Here is a 23,568-nt window from a genome sequence, read left to right as displayed (position 1 = left end):
GCTGTGGGTGGGGCCAACGCGACCGAACTGGCTCCTCCTTTCTCGCTTTATGCTCCACCCGCCTTCCTCGTGAGCACTTGGCCATGCGCAGGCGCAGTTGCTGGGGCTCCTGAAATCCCCAGCTGTTCATTTCTCCCAAGGCTGTTGATGCATCCACACTTTGGCAGTGGGGGCGTGGACCTTAGTTACCTGGGTAGTGTGATTCACGTCGCACAATGAACTGGAATTGCGGGATTCTGACTACAAGGGAACTGCTGTTTTTGGCTCCCTTGGTGGGACATGGCAAGGGCTGAGAAGGAATGCATGATAAAATAACAACAAAAACCAATAAATCACCTAGTCACGTAAAACTGTGAGGTAGGAAACAATTCGGGTATAAGATAACACCTAGAGTACTTTAGGGGTAGAAACATTTTCTATGCAAGATACAAATGGCTCTGTGAAGACTGAGAGAGGCCGGGAACACTGAACAGGGCCACTGTGGAAAAGCATAGGTCATGCACACTGGAAATGTTTCAGAGGACACTCCAGAAAAGAGGAGGGTAGCACAGACACTGAAAGATGAGAAATAGATAAGCAAGGCAAACAGCACAGGCTATCGAGTTAGGCTGGTTTATGAGACTGTAGAAGGAAACAGAGTGCTAAGCTTTTGGAGGCAGATTGCAAAAGATCTTGGACAGCCAGACAGGGTTTGGGTGTTTTCTCTCTGCTCTGTGGAGAGAGTATAGGATCTAGATCATAATGTCCACTGGAAGTATAACGCAAGACAGACATGTGATTGTTTTTTAAATGTTTTGCTTCTACTTAAAAGGGGGGGGGGAGGCAGTGAATCCACAATATACTTTATTTAGCCCAATAGATACTGTTTCATAATGTAATATGAAAACTATTGAGATGCATTCGATTTTTTTTTTTTGTTTTTGTTTTAGTACCTTACGTTTAAAACACACCTCCACTACGGATAACCTCATTCTAATGCTCAGATCCACACACACCTACTTCATAGACTGTATGGATCCGGATGCTTCGCTGGAGTGAATAACACAGCCAGAATCCTCAGCGGGCTGCTGATCTGGTTGCTTTATGTAGAGTGGGCTGGAGGGAGGCAGGCCTGCTCTACTGTCCCTCGGTGTTTATTAGCAAATCTATTTGGGCACTGTTCTAGGTGCAGAGGAGCTGAAATGGGAAACGTCAGACAATAGGCCCTGTCCTGGAGGAATGTCTGTACTAAAGGGGAGAGGCAGAGACAAACCAGCATCAAGTGTACAGTAAGTCAGAGAGCGTTAAGCGTATCGTGGAGTAGAAAGAGAAGGGTACAGGGACTTAACGATTGTGTGTACAGTGGTCTGAGTGAGATGTTGACTCTCCAGTGAATAGTTCCTGGAAGCAATCTCCTATGCTGGTGCAGGAGGCAGAGAATCCAGCAGAGAGCGGTCAATATAGGGAGGCAGCCTGTAAAGGCTACAGATAAACAAGGTGTGTGAACTTGAACTGCCGTGGCGTGACACCTAGAGGCAGGGGGATGAGAAGGAACCATCGAGGGAGTCTGAAGGAGTGGCTGGTGTGGTGAAGAGGAACCAGGTGTCCTGGAAACTGAGGGCAGACACTGGGAGGACCAAATAAATGTACATCAATTGTGGCTGACGGGCCCCGGGATAATGAAGTCTGAGAACGAATAGTTGGATTTAGCAGCAGAGACGACATAGTTCCCGTGAGACAGTGTGAGCTTTGAGGGATGCTTCTGCAGCGTGGGGAAGAACTTCTGTGCTCACTCACAGTTTAGGACACTGGGAAACGAGCAGACCCTTGTAACTGTTGTCAGGGGCAGGGGAGAGGGTGTGCAAGCTATCGTGCCAGATTCGGGTTGGGGGAGGTGCTCTGCTCACCCTCCACAGCACAGGTCCCTGGGACTCCCGGCACCTACTCCCTGAGTCTGGGTGTGGAAGATCATGTCTCCCCATTAGTTTAGCTGAATCAAACTTCAGACTTTGTAAAAGGACATTTGCTAAAATAAAGAAGAAATGGTCCAGAGACATGTGACTCTATAATGCCTGGGTTTATTCCTCCCAAGGAAACAAAAGCCCCTGACAAGTTAACTTGAGGCATGAGTCTAAAACTTACGGGGTATACCAGCATTCCAGGGAAAAGTCTAAGTGTTCTACTTGTTTGGTAATATATCTCAATTTAGGCTAACTAACTTTGTGCTTAGCTGTCCTGCCCATTTTATAGAACAAGGAACTGAAGTTTGGAGAAGATTGATGGGCCACTCAAGCTCCCTGGGTGGTCCAGGATTTGGACCGAGGTTGGCCTAATGCTACTTCAGTTTTGTTGGCTCCACTGTTCTTGGCTAGCCTTAGAGCATCTTACCTTGCCATAGTCTTTTTTATGAAGTTAGGGGAACACTGGGGTAGAACATGCTTTTGTTGTTGTTTTGGTTTTGTTGTTGTTGTTGTTTATTTTTTTTCTAATCCTGTAGATTTTCCCTGGTTTTTCAGCTATAAGATGGGCCAAGGCAAGTAGGTTAGTGGCTCATTCCATTCTAAGACCTTAACTTTTCTGAATTGGCTAGCTTGCCCCTTCCCCACTTTTGAGGTGAAGGTTTTTGCTTTCATACTCTGTGTTAGTGACTACAAGAGAGGATTTTGTGAGGTCATGGAGTTCAGAGTGAATGATAATGTCATCTGGAAATAAGGTACTTAGCTCTGGATAATGTTATGGTCTTAGATAAATTCAGCTGAAATAGATTTTCTGGACAATCTTAAGAACCTATTGGGGGCTCCTGGATCCATGAGAACACCAAACCTTAACTGTTTGACGCATAGCTTCTCTTTCATGGAGATGAGTTCATTCCATGAGTTTTGAGTCTGAAGGAAACTACGCAGAAAGACAGTACAAGCCACAGGCAGCCCCAACTCTTCACTTTACCCTAGGACAGAGATACTGGAGTGGACCAACTTGCCTGAGTTCACAAAGTGGACCTGAGGACTTTCACCTTCCAGTGCAATGTTCCTATGTACTGCCACTGAGTAGAAAGGTGGGAGGAGCTCAAGGTTGACTCACCTAATAAACATTGCTTGAAAGACAAAGCACACAAGGAGAGCACATGGTCCCTCGTGTATGGCTCTCCTGCATCACCAGCCAGAATGAACAAAGCCTGTGCTGCCAGTCAGCAGAGCATTCTTTGTCTCAGTGACATGCTATACCTACAGTTAGACTAGGAACGTTGGATTAGGTTGGGAGCGTGCCCATAGGATAGTGACAGTGCATGTAGCCTCATTTTGGAGTTTATTTAGAGAGGAGAAAGAATGTACCACAGTCCCCAAATGCTGACCCTTAGCTCTGGATGCACTGAATTCTATCCAGAGTTCAGTTGTAGTTTAGTTTGGTTTGGTTAGGTATGGTTCCGATCCGTTCTGTTCCATTCAGTTCAGTTCAGTTCAGTTCAGTTCAGTTCAGTTGTTCAGTTTAATTGTAGAGCCAATGCTCTTTCTTGCTCAGTATCCCAGCTCCCTGCCAACTCATGCTTTGGTTTCCATTGGGCCCGGAATAAATGGCATGGGGATGGTCACATAATGAGCTTAAAGATGCTTTTTAGTGAAAGGATTGGGACTAAAGGGATTAGGAGTAAGACTAGAAATAAGTTTGCAAGCTTCGGGTATGGGGTAAAATAAATAATAACCAGGCTCCAAGCCAGCGAGAGTGCCATTTGCCTCAGTGTGTGTTCCGGAATATGTGGCTGGCCACTAACTGAAAGAGGACGTCCGAGGACTATAACTGGATACCAAATACTCCATCTTGCATATGAGAGGTCCTTGGTCTTAGAGGTATTTGAGCTGGTCTTTAATGAGCCATCTAAAGGAAGAAAATAATTCAGATGAGGCTAGTTACCAGTGAGGGATCCCCAGAGTCTATACCACCAAGACAAATTAGAGCTTCAAGACACACTGGAATGACGAAGCTGAGTCCCCAGAGGAATATCCCATGCCTAGTGTCCCCAGCTCCCCCTTCCTCACCCCCAGCATCCTTCTGACAGCCTCCAGCCGGGCCTGGATCCGTGGAGCTTCCTGTGGACACAGCATCTGCAGCTCCCCAAGTCTCATGTGAATTAGCTGGCTTCCCATTAGGGACCCAAGTGTCCTTACGGTGCTGTAAATGACAGTGGTACAATCCACCAGAGGCAGGGTGGGCAGGTACTAGGTCTTAGTGTTTGTGCAGAGAAGGAAAGCTGGGGTTACTTAAATTATGTATCTGCAGGTACAGGAATAAGCCTAGTGATTTGGTCTCAGTGAACCACAGAACTTCTGGTTTTGAGGAGAAAAGTACTTTAGAGGAGAATGTTCTGGAAGGGAAGGGTGGCTAAGGTGGGCAACTCAGGTTCTTCCAGAATTCACTATCCTTGGTTCTTTCTCTTTCACTACATACAGTCTCCCCATTGGGTGCCCTAACCTAGGCTCAGAGCAGCTTTGGTTTATCAGAGAAAGCCTAAGATGGAATCATCACATAAAATGGGAGCTAGGTTTCATATTCTAGGTCTCTGAGAAAGAAGGGGTCTGTGGTTCTCACCTGAGCCCTTTACAGGGCTCTCCCCTCATCCCCCATGGGACTGGGTACTCACGCAGTGGAGAAGTTCTCTGCTTGTAGCCAGGCTGTGACCTCCTCAGGCTTTGAGCTAAGACGAAGCATTGGAGCCTAGAATCAAGGAATACTAGAAGTCACAGGTCAACCCATCTTACAAACATGCACAGCCTCCCGTGTCCCTTCTCCCAAGATCCCAGAAAGACTCTTGTCTCACTGTCTCCTTTTCTAGTTTGGCAGGGACCCTGACTTAGTCTTTGTTCTGACCCTACAATGAACTTGGCCCAGAGGAAACACACAATGATATTAATTAAAGTGAATCAAGATCGTCTGTCTGTCACCCAATCTCCCCTACTACCACCTCTGACTTAGAACTCGGGGCTTTGGGGCACCCCAGCATGGGCAGTACCCTAAATGATGACTGGCGGTGGCCTCTAGGGGCTCCGTCTGGCAGGGGCTCCAGGATATTGCTGGGAATGTAACCAGTCAGTCCTGCCTCGTTTTTCACCAGCCACCATCGCTTGCTCTGGTCCAGAATCTGCCAAAAAGCACGGTATCAGCCACCAGAGCCTCCATCCTCCCATCCCCTCTGTCCCCAAGATTGTGTCCTTCCCCACCCTTTCCCGTTTCCTTCTCTGTCTGTAAGCCACCCACTCCAGGCTGACTGCACTTCCTGCCTGCCTCTTTTCAGGCTTCATCCATAGACCTCACCTCCAGAATCTCTCCCTGGGCCACAGTCAGTTCCTGTGCATTCCTTGCTTCAAACTCATACAGGACTTGCATTTTCAGGGCTGCACTGCCGTGGCCGGGGCTTGAGTCCTCGTATTCGGGGCTGTTGTTGTATGGCTCATCCTGAGGGAAGTGTAGGCTGCTTCTCATCCTAGGACCTCTGACATGGGAGACAGATTTGGGATGGACGGAGAATGGGAACTGTGCCTCTGGCCAGCCACGAGAGCCCCCAGATAGCTCCTAGTATGGTCTGTTGATGACTTTTTGGATTTTCATAAGATTGGATGGCAATGCTGTTAGTGGGGGATTGAGGTAGGTGGTCTGACAGGACAGGAAAGGCTCTGAAATGCTTTGTCACTGAGAACATTTCCAGTAGTAGAATTTTCTGGATCTTGGTTCTGCTCTAAGTACTTTATACCTGATCTATGGGGACTCAGAGCATTTGGAGGCTACGAGGTAAGGAGCTGCATTTTCACCCAAGGTAGCAGAGAGACATCTTAGCCTGAGCCCAGGGAAAGTATAGGTAGTCTCCGAGATACACAGGTGTAAAGGTTCTGTCCTGTACCTCCCTCCCCGTGACTCTGAGAATCCACAAAGCATGTGACATACCTGAGGGAAATAGAATCCTGGCTTCTTAGGAGTTTCTGCGAGCAACAAAACCAGAGTGAGTTAGAATAGGATGTGGCCAGCACAGTGGCAGGGAGGGGCTAGCCAGCCTATCATTGCTCACCTTCCCAACAGGTACCCGTAGACCCCACCCCTTAGTTGTCATGTGACTTGATCTGGACTGGAGGAGCTTTCTGTAGATCTCAGTGCTAAGCAACCCTTACCATGGAGTGGGGCTCTGGAATCTGCCAGCCATCGTAGAATTCGGGTTGGTAGGGTGGCGGCTCACTGCCTGTCCAGTCAGCCCTGAGGGGAGAACAAAGCTGAGTCCAAGGCCTCCGTGTAGCAGCCTGTGGGGCATGGAAAGGGAGGAGACGGCCCAGCCCAGGGATCTGTGGCTAACAGGAACATGGTGCATGTATACAGGTGGAAAGCTACAGGAAATGGTTCTGCAGGAACCTCTATCCGTGTATCAGTGGGCACCCTCGTCTTGATTCCTAAGTACAGCTATGTTGCCTCGCTAGAATTAAAGTAGTGTAATCTGAAGTACTGGGGCTGGAAGACCCCTCTGGGGACTTTCAAAGACTGATTCTACCCCTTCTTATTTATTTGTTTATTTGTTTATACTAAAATAGATTTTTTTCATACAATATGTTCTGATTGATTTCTTCTCCCTAACCCCCCTTCATCTTTCTCTATTCCCACCCACCCAAATCCATGCTCCTGCTTTCTTTCTCCCTCTCTTGCTAGAATACAAACAGACATCTAAAAAAACTTAAAATGAAATGCAATTAGATAAAAAAAAAGCAACCATCCAATCACAGGACAAACAAGTAGAAAAAAAGGAGCCAAAGAAAAGACTCAGGAAAAGCACAAAGATACAGTGACACACATGTAAATGCAGACGAAAATCCCACAAAACTACAAAACTGGAAACCATAGTATTTACACAAAGGACCTGTAAGGAAGAGGAAGAAGAGAAGGGGGAGGAAGAGGAGAGGGAGGAAGGAGAGAAAGAGGAGAGAGAGGAAGAGGAGGAGAAGACAACGAAGAAGATGAAGAAGGAGGAGGAGGAGGAGGAGGAGGAGGAGGAGGAGGAGGAGGAGGAGAAGAAGAAGAAGAAGAAGAAGAAGAAGAAGAAGAAGAAGAAGAAGAAGAAGAAGAAGAAGAAGAAGAAGAAGAAGAAGAAGAAGAAGAAGAAGAAGAAGAAGAAGCCACTGCCGCCTACAAAGCATTATGTGACAAAAGACAAAAAACTTGCAAAAATGCTCTTCACTTGGTTCTGTGCTGGCCATCTACCGCTATGCACACGGCCTAGCCTTTGCAGTTTGCATACCAGTGAGACTATTGGAGAAAACTAAATTTTCGTTTGTGAGCAGTTATTAATTGAAGATAGCATCCAGGTTCCGGGTAGAGAGGCTCAAGCCCACTTCTCTCAGCACCAGGACCCCAGCTGGCCCAGTGCAGGCTCTGTGGATGCTGGTACAGTTTGTGTCCCACCCCTTTTAAAACATTTTTTTTTTTTTAATTTTTGAGACAGGGTCCACTGAGTTGTCCAAGCTTTCCTTGAACTCACTCTGTAGCCTCGGCTAGCCTTGAACTTGCAATCCTCCTGCCTTAACCTCCAGGATAGCTGAAATTGCAGGCCTGTGCCACTGTGCCTGACCCATTAGGTGTTTTTCTAACTTGTTTGTGGTGTCCCAGAGCAACTCTCTTTAGACAACACATCCCAGTGAGGCTGCTCTGGCTAGTGCCAGGATGGGGCTGGTACTTGGCTCTCACTATCCCTTGCACACAGCTCAGGACTGTGTCATTTCTGGACTTACTGCCCGAGAATGCTTTACTCACCTCTGGAAATCCCTTTTCCTGCTTCACTGGGGCAGCTGAAAATTTTACCTCTACACTTACTATAGCCTCTCACTTTATAGTACCTGGCTTCTTTAACTTTGTTTATTACTACTATGTTGAACTTCCTGGCTGGGACAGCAAGGGGCTGTCTTTCTACCACCATGGCTGAGTCATTGGATCTGTTGAATACATGTTTATTTATTAGGAGAGAACTCTTCTTCATTGGTGCCTTCCTGTGTCCTATATAATATGCTCAGGTCTTCTGTTGACCGGGTAATGACCTCTTTTAAGCTATGGTCCTAACCAATGCGTTACCAAGCATCCTTGCTATGTGAGTATATGTTGTACCTGTACCTTCTTGCCTCTGACTGCAACATCCACCACCGCCATACTGAAACTGGTCCATTGGAAATGCTGATAATCAGGCTGAAGATGTTTGAGATTCAGTGGTGGAGTGCTTGCTTAACATGCTCAAGACAAGATTTCGTCTCCAGCACCAGGGCTGGGATGGTCCTGACAACTCATGATTGCCAAGTCCATTGGTTGGTGTGTTCCTTACCTTTCTGGATCATTACACCATTACCTATGGTGTTACATTGGCTAATTTTATCTAACAATCAAAACACTGAAATGTAATTTGACAGAAATTCAGTTCTTCTAAGGACTTTTACATGCCTTCTATTCTCTGTATTTCTTTCACATTGAGCTGTTCACTTCTAGTCAATTTAAGAAATAGGACCCCTCTAAGAGCGTATCTGACTTAATGGATTAGTTATTGAAATTTTGCCATTTTATTCCTACTGAGATTGTTTTGCTTTTTCATTGGTATTGTTAACATTATATCTATCAAACAGGTTTTCCAATGCTGCAAATATGTGCATGTGTGGCAGGGTATGTGTGGTTCTTGGTGTGGAGGTATACACATATGAATGCATGTGCTTATATGTGTGACTATGAAGGCCAGAGGTGGATGATATCTCCACTTTACTTTTTGAGACAGTCTCACCTAATCTGGCACACTTCTCTTTAGCTAGGCTGGCTGAGCCACTCCAGGAATCCTCCTTTCTCTATCCTGACCCTGACCCTGTGGTTACAAGACACAGTGCCATGCTTGGCTATGTGAGTACTGGGGACTCAAACTCAGGTCCTCACGATTGTGCAGCAGGTACTTTATAGGTGATTTCTCAAAACTGTAAAGTATTGCTAGTTTTTGAAACATAGAATGGCATAGCTAGCATGGCCATTCAGAGCTAAAGAAGCTGGAAAAAAGCATTTGAAGATTTGTGGTCTCATCCTCTATAAACCTGCTTTCCTATCTTGAGAGTACTAGGCAGACATCAGAGCTGTCCCCAAGAGCTATATGTAAGCCCAGGGCAGTCATTGATTCAGGGTTTAAAACTGTTGTTACAAGAGGTCCAGAATTTATAAGTTTCTTCATCTATTGACTAGACAAACAAAGCCATTAAAATGGATATTTTGGATATAAACAATCCAAATGTCCATTGGTGGATAAAGGATAAACAAAATGCTTCATGCTCATACAAAGGAATATATGTCAATCACAAAAACAAGAAAATTCTGACTCGTGCTATAACATAGACAAACTCTGAAGACATACGGATAGAATAAGCTGGTCACAAATGGATGGACCCTGCCTTATTTCATTTAAGAATAAATCCCTAGAATAGGCTAACATACATGGACTTACAGCAAAGGTGGTTAGGGATCAGGGCAGCAAGATGGGGAGTTATCCTTTATGGGTATAGCCTTTCCTTTTGGGATGAGAAAGTCATGGATCTAGAAAATGGTGTTGGTACACAGTATCAGTGTAAGCTTAATGTTACTGAATCATATGCTGAAAGTGGTATATTCTGTTTTTGTATAGTCTACCTTCAAAATAAATAGGTTGCTTTGGAGCTAGTTTGTGTCTTTAAGTGAACTGGAGAAAACCTTCACATGGTCCTGAACTGAAAAGAACTGCTCACTAGGCAGGCAGATGGCACTTTCCTTTCCCAGCCCTAGACTCTCAGCTGATATCTCCCTGCTGATGTCTCCAGGGTTTTTGATGAGCTTTGATCCCTCTGCTTTGTGGGTTCTCCTTAACTCTCTGATTTCTTTTTGCCTTCTATCTACTTATCCTTTCTGCCCGGTGTTTTGTTTTGTTTTTCAAGACAGGGCTCCTCTGTATAGCATAGCCCTGGCTGTCCTGGACTCCCTCTGTAGATCGGACTGGCTTCAAATTCAAAAATCCCCTGCCTCTGTCTCCTGAGTGCTGAAGTACTACCACGCCCAGCCGCCTTCTGCTTTCTTCATGTAACCAATTGACCTGTGCCCTGCTCTCTGCTCTCATGAATTAGAACAAACTGTGCTCAAGGAAGCAAAGTCAGGGGCCCCCACAGGATGGCATGCAAGCCTCTCGCTGTGTCCTACCGGGCTCTCTGATACTGTTCTATCACAGAGGTGGGACCTCTCAGCTGGGGGCCCAGATGTGTGGTCTCTGTAGACAGTTCCTGTGGTGACATCTTAACCTAGGTGAGTTTCCTTCCCCAATTCCTAGGTTCTCTAACTGTCCCCATGGCCACCCATGGCCACCCATGGCCACCCACAGCAGCATGGTTTCTCTGGCTCTCTTAACTCCTGCCCTGAAGGTTGCTGGGTCAACTTTCTGATGTCACATCTGTGCCCTCTCTTATGTCAGTTGTTCTGAAATTCTGAGCTGGACTGACACCAAGTTTCTACTTTGACCCTGGTGAAAATGGACATGCACCTTAGTAGAAGGCTGGCTTCGTTGCTGTTGTTTTTTTCTCCAGAGGAAATGTGTTTCTTCACTGGGTAAAGGCAGTGTTCAGTGAAAAGTTGGGCACTCTATATGGACTCCCCATGTTCTCTGGATGTGGTTCTGGTTTGTGATAGAGTCGTGTTCTGCTTTGGGTCTTCCACGCCCCTTGTCTTCACTTACCAGCTAGTGGTCCAGGCTGTGCCTAGTGACTTCCAGAGACTCCTCTCAGGTGGGCTTAGACAGGACTGCAGCAGGTCTATAGCTTTGGGGGTGAGGAGGGGTGAAATCACTTTGGTGGTAAGGTCATGCTCGGGACACTGAGATAGGATCTGGAGGCAGGATGGAAGTAGAAGGGATCAGTTTTCTTAGAAGGGAAAAGGAAAAACCCAAGGGTCCCTTCTCTTTGTTCCTCACTTCATTCCTGTCCCCCACTCCCTCCATGACCTGGCATCCTTGACTCTGTTGCCAACCTTTTGGATCTGTTGGAGGTTTTGTTTTGAGTGACACCCTGTATTTGTTGAATAAAGGGTCAGTTCCACAACTCCCTCTGTCCTGCTACTCCCCCAGCCTCTGTCTCTCCCTTGCTGCCCTTAGTCTTCAGCTTGTCCCCTTTGCCAGCCTGTCTGCCCTCCACTCACGAATTTCAAGGTTTGGAAGATCAGGTTCACGAACTCAGGGGCACTTGTTTCCTGCAGCCGCAAAGCCAGCTTCCCCTGAAGACACAGGACAATGTTGGTTACCATCCTTCACAGAACCGTAGCACCCCATACATGTTTTGTGCCTTGACTTAGAGTCTGGTACCCTTCAAAAGTCCCAAGAGAAGTAGAAGCTGGAGAAGGGAAAGGCTTGGCTAGCTGACGTCATAGAAAAAGGGAGTTAGGGGCGAAGGGCCCAGAACTGGCCAGAGCCACTTACCAAGAGGTTGAAGCTAAACTTGATCTTCTGGAAGCAGTCAATATACTGTGCTTGTGTTATTCCTGTAGAAGAAGGGATAAAGGTGGGATCTATGGGTCCTCCCGAGATGACCCTGAATCTCTCCCTGGCATAAAGAACTTACCATTTTGAGACGTTTTCTTTTTTCTCCCGAGTTTTATCTTCTTATGGCTGTTTTTTGCCTGGATCTCCCTCAGCTTTCCGGCAAACATCTCAATGTCTCCTAGGGTGTGGTTCAGCACCTCCTGGACCCCCAACAACCCATGGCCTTGAGTAAACGGTTATAAAAACTCTGAAATTCCCAACCCTGCCCTCACCATGATTCCCAGCCTTAGTCCCCTGCTCTGCCCTGTCTACCTGGAGAGTCTGGAAGCCTCAGCAAGCCTCCAACCACCTTCAGTTACCTCATCTCTCTCTGGATCCTCAGGAGAGGGAGCACGCCTTGGAGGAGGAGGCAGAGTGAAGTCACTGGGTTCTCGGGCACTTGGGTAGCGTGTCAGGGACCTTGCGGATGGCGAGATGCCTGCGGTAGATGGGGAAGGACCATGAGTCTAGAACTTCTTTGACTTGAACCAAGCCTTCTCTGATACCCGCCTTCAGACACAAACTTACTGCGTTCTGGGCTTGTGTTGTATGACTGTTCTGGAGGAAACCTGTGCTCTGGAGAGAACCTCTGCTCCAGAGGGGGTGCCTGCTGTATAGGAATTGGCCTTTCCAGAGGAGGCCCCTTCCATCTGTCCTGGCTTGGATGATTAACTCCAAATCGTGGTCTGTTGAGGGCATAGTGAAAGATATAACTGTGAAAACATCTTGAGAAAGACAGAGACACAGAGACACAGAGAGAAACCTAAGCCCATACTTCTGTCCCTTGGGCCTCACCATCTTTCTCTAAGAACCCTACTCTATCATGTTTCATCTGCCCAGTCCCTGGGCTTCCTGGGTTCTATAATGGCCTCTGGAGATAGTAACCAGGACACTTGACACTTCCCCGTAGTTCTTTCTAGGCATGTGTTTGTTGAGTCCCAGGGTCATGAGTTCTCCTAATGTGTAGCCAGGATGTGACCCTTAAACATGAACTAAGAGACCCTATACAGAGCAGAGGCAACCTACCTTTCTTCTAGCTCTTCTTCCAGGGCCTTCTGCAGGCTTGTCCTCAGCTGCTCTGCCTGGAGGAAGCATATGTGTTATGGTACATATGTGTGTGCATGTATGTGTGAGTATGTGTGTGTATGAGTGTGTGTGCATGTGTGTATATGCGTGTGTGCATGTGTGTATGTGTATATGTGTGTGCATGTGTGTGTATGTGTGTGTGCATGTGTGTGTGCATGTGTGTATGTGTGTGCATGTGTGTATATGTGTGTGCATGTGTGTGTGTGCATATGTGTGCATGTGTGTATGACTGTGTGTTCATGTGTGTGTATGTGTATGTATGTGTGCATGTGTGTATGTGTGTGCATGTGTGTGTATGTGTGTGCATGTGTGTGCATGTGTGTGCATGTGTGTGTATGTGTGTGCATGTGTGTATATGTGTGTGCATGTGTGTGCATGTGTGTGTGTATGTGTGTGTGCATGTGTGTGTGTGTTTGTGATGGTCACCAAACTATACCCCTGGCCAACATATTCAGTCACTCACCCCCACTTCCTGGCATTGGAACAACATAGTGCTGACACATGGCAGGCCAGACTCCTGCATGGTGACAGATAAGATGGAGTTGTAGGAGCAGGTGTTAAGTGCCACATCTATGGCCTTGATGTTGTCCAGGCGGTAAGAATCCAGGTCCTCCTAAGGCAGATGGAAAAGGCCACATGTGAGGTCACTGAGAGACCATGAAACCCTGAAGAGGTCATTCCTGCCCTCAGTGGGCTGGTAGAGTTTCTATCCTGATTCTTAGGCCTTTGCCCCCACTTCCCACCCTGCCTCTGCCTGGCTTGAGATGTGTATTGGATGTGGAGAGGCTCTGAGAGACAGGCAGAGAACCTGATGCTTGCTCTTTCTCATCTTGGGTTAGGGCCCATAACTGGGTTTAAGAAGACTGACCTTAGTCTCAATGTCCAGCAGCTGGAGCCAGCCATCTCTGACCTGCAGGAACAGGTTTTGGCTCCACACTCGGCCCTGGGCATCCATCTCCTGAAGCTTCTGTAGGGCATCCTTTGGCTCCCGGACTTTCCGTGTCCCCAGCTTACATGTCAACAGATGCTAAGGGGAGAGGAAGAGACTGGTCTTGGAGGAGGTTTAAAGAGGATCCCTGATGGTTAGCAGGTAGGAAAAAGACAGTTAGGAAGGAAGGTGTGTCCTTGGTCCCCCCCTGTAGAGGGTTCATGTTTCTCAATACAGCAAGAGCCTATAGAAGTTGGGTTCTTGAAGAGGCTTTGAGGCCTAGAGTTAAGGCACATTCTAGGATCACTGTGCAGTCTTTGGTGTGGGTTTCAATCATCCAACAAAATAATCTGTGTTCCTCTGTATGGGCTGTCGGACCTTCCTCGGTCCCTTTGCTGCATTTAGGACCTATTGTCCCCAGGTCAGTGACCTCACTTGCCTGACCGCTGCCTTTTTCCAAATCCTGATGCTTTTCCAGCTCTGCCAACCCAGTGCCATGGGGGTCTCAGGAAGATCAAGCATCCTCTCTCTGACTCTTACACAGAGAGAGCTGAAGTACTCTCAGACCCTCCCCTGGTCCATGCCTTCTTCTAGTCCCATTGTTTGGCAGCTTTCCTTTTAGCCCCCCTCCTCCCTTCCCCCAGCCAAACATTGTCTTCTTGAATCATTCTCCATTTTCCCCAGGCTCCTGTTGGGGACAATCAGACTAACTCCTGCCCCTGTCAATTCTCGCTCCTTGCCAGCTGTAGCCTGTGGCCACACTGCCAGAAACTCGGCAGAGCCCAGCAGTCTGTTGCCCTCAGCATGTCTTCTCCTGCTCTTGTCTGATGGTTCTTGATGAAGCCAATTCCCAGATCTACTCTACAAAAAGGTGTAATAGTGGCTGGGGAAACCCCTTCTCCACTGCACTGGAAATTTCCTACTTGTCTCTTAACACCAGAGGCCACTGTCCACCCCACAACCCCCATGCACTGTGGTCCCTACCATGTCCTAGTTGAACAAGTTCTTCTGACCCCATTCTTGTAGTTTAAAAGCCAATTAAAATGACCAGATCTCCAAGTGCCAGTTGTCCACTTGGGTAGGGCCAAAGACTCCATTCCAGCAGCTCTACCTGGTCTGGGAGCACAGGATGCCTCTCCCCTCAGTGACACCGGCCCTTATAGCTGCAACCCTCATACCTTTTTCCCAGCAGCCCTGTGTAATCCTGAACAAAGTACAGGAGATGGGTTGGAAAACAAGGGAGATCAAAAAAATAGCTTTCTGTGGCCCTTGACTATTTATGTTGTCACTTCTCTCTAGGGACCTAGCACCCATTCCCACCAGCTCTAGCTAGGCCTCTCTGCCCACCCTGGGACTATCCTATACTCCCCTTAGCTTGGCAGACATTTAGGCCTCAAGGTAGGTGACTCTGACTCCACAAAGTTCAGTCAGGGTGAGCTGTTGTGTAGAGTTGGGCAGTGGACAGACAGGGCTCTAGCTTTATTCAGAAAAGGCCTGGGCCCCAGAGGCACTTACCTCCACCCTGTGCTGCAGGAGGGTAGGTTCTGAAGCCACACTCTGGGAGTACTCCTTCCGGTGCACTGTGGATACAAAGTCAAGGGTAGGAGGCAGCAGAAGGAGGCTTGGCTCAGATGATTACAGGGACAATGGAGAGGATGGGGTTTGGAGAGCTAGGCCAAGAGTGGGATTGAGCAGGGCAGGGAAGACAGGAAGCTTACAGTAGATGGCTCTGCTGCTGGGCCGGGACATGTCGGCACTGAGGACAGCTTCCTAGAATCACAATAAACCAGAGGCAGTCACCGGACTGACAAACAGGAATGCAAGGTCTGGCTGCTGTTACTCTGACCTGGGGACTTGGTGGCCAGAACTGAAGCTCTTGACTCCAGGGGACCTATCTAGAGCCATCTGATGTCCTGCCCAAGAAGTCCTCATCTTGTTAGGTTCGGGGGCCATGGACCAGGAAAAGAAGGGCCTGCCTGTGGCAGGAGGCACTGCATGGATGACGTCCTATTATTTGAATCTGGGCTCATGTCTCACTCTGGGACTAGGTGGGAAAGATACCATGAATAAGTTGCTTTTGTTGGGAGGGGCTTCAGCTGCAGTACCAAGCCTCTTTCCCGGCCCTGTTTTAATTCTGCAAATAGGGAGGAAGCTCCCAGAATGACCCTGCTTGGTAGAATGCATTTGTGTGTGTGTGTGTGTGTGTGTGTGTGTGTGTAAGAGAGAGAGAGAGAGAGAGAGAGAGAGAGAGAGAGAGAGAGAGAGAGAGAGACTGTGTGTGTGTGAGACTCTGTGTGTATGTTAGGCAAATATAGAGATAGAAGACAAACAGACATTTATATGGGCTGGTGGGAGGGTACTCTGTGGAACTTGCTAATGACCTACACTCATCTGATGTCTGACCACCACTCCTGCCTCTTTTCCTTCTGGTGCTTCCAGATTTTTCTCCCAGAGACCCTCCCTACCTGAACTCTTTAAATCCAGCTTATAGCCAACTGCCTGGTAAACCCATCTGTAACCACCACCTGCCCAGGGTGTTCCCAGATGCCATTTCCAACATTGCCCATTCCTCTCTAACAGCAGTAGTGATCACAGCAACCCTGACAGCACTCCAAGCCCACTACCAAGCCTTTCCTGACCCTACTTCTCTTAGTCTTCACCATCATCTACCCACTGGTACTTTTCCAGCACCAAGTGGTGAGTGCAGCTTTAAGGGATCTGCCTCAGCCGCCCCGCTAGTACTCAAAACAACCTCAGAGCTGAAGCTGCTATTCCCACTTCTCAAATGGGGACTCTGCCACTCAAAGAGGACAACAGTACTAGAGTCACACTGATTTGTTAATAGAGAAACAAACCAGAACTATGGCTTACAAATGTGTCCCTGTTTCTAGGTGGTGGGATTGTGGGGGGGGGGGCACTAGAACACACATCTTTTGAAGTAGAGTGGAATTAAATGTCATGCATTTGTATGTGCTGGGTGTGTGTATGTGTCAAGCGAATGTGCTATCCGTGTGCCTTCAGACTGGTTGTGTGAATCTCCGTGCATCGATCTGCTTAGCGCCCTTGGGTTCTTTGTAATCCTGGAATATCCCGACCAAAGTGTTAGGAAGGACCCACACCCGTTTATTGGGGACTGTTATGAAAATGACTCAGAGATGGAAAAATATTCTCCAAGTGAGCGTCATGGGAACAGAGACAAAGCGGCTGATCTCTGTTCCCCATTGGGGAGAACCCCTTTCCGAGATAAGAGCAAGGGGTGCTAAACGCCTGTCTCTTTTTTCTGCCTTTCCTCACCTCCCTAGGCTGTGGCACTCGATTCCTGCTTCTAACTGGAAGAAGTAGGAGCCCTTTCCTGATTAGCCCTGTCCCTGGTCTTTCTCATTAAGATGGTCCCTGTAGGTCACCAGGGGTTCCTGTGAGCTAGTAGATAGTTCAACAGCTACTGCTAAAGACACTACTTTCTGGGGCTTGGTTGCTGTTTGACCTGCCTGGCCCCTTTAATGTCAGACACTGGCCTTTGCTCTCTCTTGGGTATGTAGGTGTATAGAGCAAGGAAGGAGTATTTACAAGGCTGACCTTGGGGGAAGCCTTAGAGCTCCTGGCCTTTCCTGGTCTCCAGCAGATATCTAAGTTCCCGAGGCTAATCCTTGCTCCTGAACCTTAGAAAACACTGCAAGATGCCCCAGTCGTAAAAAGCCACAGGGGTGTCCATGCTGACCCCAGGACCCCCAATCCTTGCTATCGGCTGTATTTAGGATCTTACCTGATTGCCAGTGTAGCCTGATGTCTGGTCTCCTGAGGAGGCTGATGTTTCAGCCAGTGGTTCAGTGCTGTTGGAGGGAGTTCTGTTTGGCTTCTCTGCCTGAGCCTCAGGCAGAGACCTACTGTTGATCAGGTGGCCAGAGAGCCAGGAAGCAGGCTTTGAGGAAGCCACACCTGTGGTCTTTGGACTCTAGAGGGTGGGGAGGCCTTTCAGGCCACCAACCGCACAGCACTATAGTGGACCTAAGCATACATGCTGACAGGTGCCAGAGGTTTACCAGAGACCCCTGCTTCCCAGCTTCCTCCTTGTTGACCTCTGGACTCAGGTGTGGCCCCTCATCTCCCTACCTTTTACATATCTCCTCTGGGGCCCCTGGGTTAGCATCAGGCACTGGGACCACAGAAAAGAAAAGGCATGTGTGGTATCATGAGCCTAGTTTCCGAGTTAGGGGCAGGCTGCTAATGAACCAGAGGCTCAAGAAAACCTTTGGGTTGGTATGTGTGTTTTATTCTTATGTGCTGCACACATGGGCGTGTGTGCCCAAGTCTTGCCTGTGAATACGACAGGGCCTGTCAGAGAAGTTGGGGTAGGGCATAGGGTCACTTGGGCATGACAATGAGGGCTCTTTTATCCTAGTCATGTCCATCATGTCCCCTCTCCCCTCTGGCCACATTTGTTTCTTACTCTTTCTTCCTAACCTTGGCCCATGCCCCTAATAGATGCCTTCAAACCAAGGTCACCCTTCATTATTCAAGAATCTGCCTAGTTCCTGCAAGTTGCTTTGTTTAAAAAAAAAAAAAAAAAAAAACCTTCCTGTTTTACCTAGAGCAGGCCAGACTCCTTACCTCCTGGAAACTCATAGCTGGGTGTAGGAGGCCAGATGTAAACAGACATCAAAGAAAAAAGGCAGAAGGAGAAGGAAGGGGGGATGGGCAGGGATGTTCACTGGGAACTAAGCCTCTTGGGACCCAGCCTCAGGCCCTGCTGGGCTTAGGATCTGTGGAGAAGACTCCTATAAATCCTATAACTACAGCCTGCAGTCAGGACTCTGTCCTTGGCTTCCTTGGGACCTACAGAGAGATGGTGTCCTGCTTCCCACCATCCATCCAGCATTGTCTTGATGGCCTGGAGTTCAGGAGTTGGACCTAGGAGGGACTTCTCCCACCTGAATTGGTGTGCACCCCTAGGAAAGTTTACTGGGCAGCGTATTTCTGGGGCCAAGAGGTTGTATCAGCACCTCGCCGTGATCCTGTGTGAACTAGTCCTCTAGCCCTCCCTGGGCCTTCTGGTGGTTTGGGTCTCAGCCACATGTACCGCTTTCAGGTTTGAATGGCCTGTTCTTTATTGTACATATGACACACAGTCTCATTGAGGCACGGACATATTCCATTCCCATGCTTGGCTTGGGTGAAGAGCCAGGACCCCATTCTTCCCAGCTCAGACCAGACCAGACCCTGTCCTTCCTATGAGTCTCTCAAAAACAGGGTCGGGCAGAGACTCAACCCATAGTAGAGACCTGGCTGACATCTTTAGGCAGAGAAGGCTGAGTACCACCAGGAACTCTCAGGATTGTGAACTCCATGGCTCTTTGGGTGTCCTTAGAGTTGTGGGACTGGAGATATTTGGTGCCAGGCATTATGGAAATTGGCTATAGCAGGATGTTATGAAGCATAGAGAGGCCAGGCCACTCACCCCTCGTGATGGGAAAGGGAGCTTCTGTGGAAGACCGTTCTGGGTCCAAGTGATCCTGGCTGTGAATAAGGAGCTGGGGCTTGGGTGGGAAGGAAGTAGAACTCAAGAGAGTCTCCCCAGAAGTGTGAGGCTACAGAACTGGGGGAACTCTCATCATTCATCCACTGGTTTATTTATTCCTCAGATTCCTGACAGGCACTGAGCCGGGCGCGAGAACACACACACACACACACACACACACACACACACACACACACACACACACACACACGACTCACAGCCACTTCAAAACACAGCCAGAGTTCACCACCTCCCTCTAAGCATCTCAGGCTCCCCTGCCGTGGTCCCACCTCTGTGTGTCCCTGTGGGGAACTGGAGTCATTCATTAGTTCTCCTTCAACCCATACATCAGCCAGCCCCATGGCCTGACATGTGGGCTCTTCCTCAGCACACAGATCACCCCTCCTCTCCCGCTCTGTGGACTTCTCCTTCAGGCCCAGTCAGACTGTCTGCCTCTGGCTACAACAGTCTGAAAACTTGGCACCTTGCCTCTATCCTCATTCTTTTTGATCCTTCCCGCTTGGCTCTGGATGGATGAGGTTCTCCCTTGAGTGGGGATTTGATTGTTCATTTTTGAACCCAAAGCACTTCAGCTCCCTTTGAGGCCCTCCTTAAAGTCCAGGTTCTTGCTGTAAATACATCTTATCTCCCACCACCCAATGCTACTTGGACTTTACCCTCCACTTGGAGGACATCTTGTAACCCTGTTTGAGTCATGCCTCTGCACCTGACTGGATGCTGTCTCTGCCTGAGTTACTGGTTGGAAACACCTGCTGACTCCTGCCTTATGAGAAACCGCCTTTTCCCTGCCTAGGGATGTGATGAATCTGGCCTTTGGCTCCCAGATACCTGGTACGTGTGTCATTCTATGAGTGCCTGCATCACATTGAGGGCTGTGACCCTAACTCTAAGTCTCTATAACGACCGAGATGAAAAATAGTAAACAAATGTTGCATGGAGTTATGGAAGGCACAGGTGGTCATGTTCTATCTGTTTGGGTGCATCAGAAAGACACTCTGAGGAGGAACCGATGGTGTCAACCCTTCAGGCCAGAAAGGAGTCTGGCTAAGAAAGGAAGTGGGAGGTAGAGGATATAACAGTTATTTTGAGTAGAGAGGTGAGAAGCTGGGTGTGACCATATCCCCAAACTTACCCCCCCCCAGTGTGTGTGTGTGTGTGTGTGTGTGTGCATGAGCACACACGTGTGTGCACGAGTGTGTGTATCTTAATCACTTATTAGAAGACTCTTGAGATTTTTACAGAAGTGGATGTTGAATTGACTTCCACTGTAGCCCTGGAAGGCTTTGCCATTTGTGGGTGTTCATTATACAAAGAGACTGCCAATGGGGACTTCAGCATGCACATAGGTCTCAGAATGAAGGGACCAAGGTGTGCCTCTGAACCATCTTAGCATTAACCAGGAGGGAAGCCTGGATCCCTTAAAATCCAGAACAGACTCTGTTGAGAGGTATCACACTCCAACGGCTGGCTGTGAAGGAAGGAGCTCTTTGTTATGGGGGTGAGAGTGTGGGGTGCGGTTGGTAGGTAGGGGAGAACAATTCTCTTAGCAAACAAAGGGGTTTGAGACCAGAGAGACAAGAGACAAAGGTCCTTTCCTGGGAGCTCACATTTCTGAGGTTGAAGAGAGAAATTCACACAGTGATGATAACCAGGGTCCTGATAAGCAAGGGAGGACAATGCAGGAGGGGCTACTGCTGAGAGCTTGAAGATATGAAGTTTGGGAAGACATTGGGGGTGCATGAGCTCAGAGAAGAACCCAGGGATGAGGAAGCTGGGCTTCATGAGACAGAGCAGTGGGTGAGAGTCAGAAAAAGGGATCATGTGGCCAGGAGGGAATCCAAATAGACTGGGTACCCGAGTGGCACCCTGGGGTGGTAGGCAGTGGCCAGAATACGTGGCCCATGGTCTTGCCTGAGCTGGGCCGATGTGTTGAAATGAGGTGGGAGGGTGGGCCAAGGAGAACCAGGAACCCCAGGGACCTGACTGGTAAGTGGGGAGTGAAGACATGCAGATGCATGGGAGACAACGGCCTACTGTAGAACAGAGAACTGGAAGAGGGGGGGAACATGCCGGAAAGCTGGGGTTTGGCTTTGGAGCACTGGATGCTTAAGGCACATTTGGGGCAGATGTTTGGGGGATGGTTGAGCAGAGAGGTTCAGGCCCACCCCAGTGCTACTCACCCCCTTGTACAGGTTTCTTGGCTCTCCAAATGGAATTTTAAGGACACCAGAGGCAAGACTGAATTGGAAACTCAGCAGAGGGGACATGCACAGCAGAGATCCCCCAAACCAGGTACCAGTAGATACTGGTGATCCAAGTTCAATACCTAGAACCCAGATGGAAGGAGTTCATGTCTTTAACTTGTCCTCTGGCCTCCACAATGCTCATTGTACATACACGTGTGCATGCACGAAAGTGCGCGCGCGCGCGCGCACACACACACACACACACACACACACACACACACATCAAACCAAAACAAAAAATTCATAAAAATGTAATATAAATTTTAGAGACTGTTTCAAACAAACATATAAACACAACACAAAACAAAACTCAGAAAATACATAAGAAAAAAAATCACTAGTTTTTCTTAGAGGCCATGCTGCTGAGAGACATATTACCTTGCACCAGTATTGCTGTGAATAGTGCCTCTACCCTGAGAATTGTGAAGATGGCATTTGCCTTGTTGGTTTCAGGCACTTGAAAGCAACTTCTATCAAAAACCACTGGCAGTGGCTGGGGATGGCACCATGGTTAAGAGCTCTTCCAGAGGACTTGGGTTCGATACCCAGCAACCATCTGGATGTTTACAACCACCTGTAACTCCAGATTAAGAAGGTTCCGATGCCTGCCCTCAGAAGGCACCTTGCTTGCACACGGTGCACACACACAGGGAAACACCCACCCACGTAAACAAATCTAAAAGACGAATAACTCTACTTGGGCTGGCAGCTGTTGATAAGAGAATAAAGACAGGGTAAAAGGTGTGGCATCTCCGTCTTTAGCACACATCTGACTCATTTATTGCCTGACAGCGGATGCCTTGGGGTTCTGTTGCTGTGATGAGACACCGTGACCAAACTGGAAGTTGGTGAGGAAAGGGTTTATTTAGCTTACACTTCCATATTTAGTCTTCTATGAAGGAGGTCAGGACAGGAACTCAAAACAAGGCAGGAACCTGGAGACAGGAGCTGATGCAGAGACCATGTAGGGGTGCTGCTGACTGGTTTGCTCCTCGTGGCTTTCTCAGCCTGCTTTCTTATAGAACCTGGGACCACCATCCCAGGGGTGTCTGCACCCACAATGGGCTGGGCTCTCCCATAGCAATCACTGATTAAGAAAATGCCCTGATCTTAAGGAGGCATTTTCTCAGTTGAGGCTTCTTCCTCTGTGGTGACTCTGGCTTGTGTCAATTTGACTTAGACTAGCCAGTACACTTGAAATTATTGATTCTGCTCAACTTTGTCCAAAGCCGTGCTCATCCTTAGGGACTGTTGGTCTAGAACTATATAACTCAAGGTCTTCCTGAAATGTTCTGGTTTTGCCCCCTTTGATTGATATCTGTATCATATCTACATCTATGCCTATCTTATTACAAGTACAGTTTTCCTCCCTCATCTCTCCCTGCTACCTCTCCTTTCCCCCAGATCCACTTCCCCCCTACCCACCCCTCCTCTGATGCCCCTTAGAAAAGAGCAGGCCTCCTGGGAACATCAACCAGAGTGGCATAACAAAGTTATAATAAGACTAGGCACATATCACATCAAGGTTGGGCCAGGCTACCCATTAGGAGGAAAAGAGTCTCACAAATAAGCAAAAGAGTCAGACACAGCCTTCCATTCCCACTGTTAGGAATCCCACAAGAATACACACACACACACACACACACACACACACACACACACACAGAGGTGCACGCGTGCAGAGTACCTAGGTCAGACCCCCTCTCTGCAAGCGCCATGAGTCCCAGTCAGTTGATTTTGTGGGCTGTGTTCTTGTGGTGCCCCTGACCCCTCTGGTTCCTCTAATCCCCTTTCCTGTTGGACTCTGGAGCACCACCTAACGTTTGGCTGTGGGACCTGCCTCTGCTCCCAATCTATCTCCTGGTGCTGGGGGCAAAGATACCAGCCTAAGATTTACGGGGCACCCAGCATCCCTCAGCTTCACACCCCTCTCTACCCCCTGGCACAGCACCCACATATATCTGCCCATTTGTCTTCTCCAAACCCAAACCCCTTCTCTCCTCATTACCTAAGAGCAAAAGGAACTTGCAGCAGGCTGAGTGAAGATGGGGCCTCGGGTATAGAACGCCATCTTGCTTTTTTCCAGTGCAGGAATACATCTTTTTCCTTGCTCTTTTCTGAGCAACAGGTGAGTAGAGTTAGGTTTAGAAATAGGCTCTTGGAAGCCACTCTCTAAGGATGGGAAACAGGGTCAGGGTCTCAGAGGCACACCATTTCC

General features: G+C 48.3%; 1 protein-coding gene across 1 annotated transcript; it reads right to left on the bottom strand.

The window, feature by feature from the left end:
* Positions 1-1,630: 1,630 nt before the first annotated feature.
* EPS8L3 (EPS8 signaling adaptor L3) lies at positions 1,631-15,317 on the bottom strand (the record flags this gene model as incomplete). The annotated part of the gene is made up of 17 exons (XM_080916018.1): positions 1,631-1,741; positions 4,014-4,146; positions 4,616-4,689; positions 4,985-5,113; positions 5,287-5,505; positions 6,135-6,216; positions 10,718-10,866; positions 11,176-11,250; positions 11,453-11,514; positions 11,595-11,715; positions 11,875-11,993; positions 12,083-12,240; positions 12,581-12,636; positions 13,104-13,253; positions 13,509-13,667; positions 15,084-15,148; positions 15,287-15,317. The coding sequence occupies 17 exons, from the start codon at positions 15,315-15,317 to the stop codon at positions 1,631-1,633; spliced, it is 1,893 nt and encodes a 630-aa protein (XP_080772144.1).
* Between the last annotated feature and the right edge of the window lie 8,251 nt (positions 15,318-23,568).

Source organism: Micromys minutus (genome assembly GCF_963924665.1).
Source record: "Micromys minutus genome assembly, chromosome: 4".
Taxonomy (NCBI): domain Eukaryota; kingdom Metazoa; phylum Chordata; class Mammalia; order Rodentia; family Muridae; genus Micromys; species Micromys minutus.
This window is presented reverse-complemented; position numbering and strand designations above follow the sequence as displayed.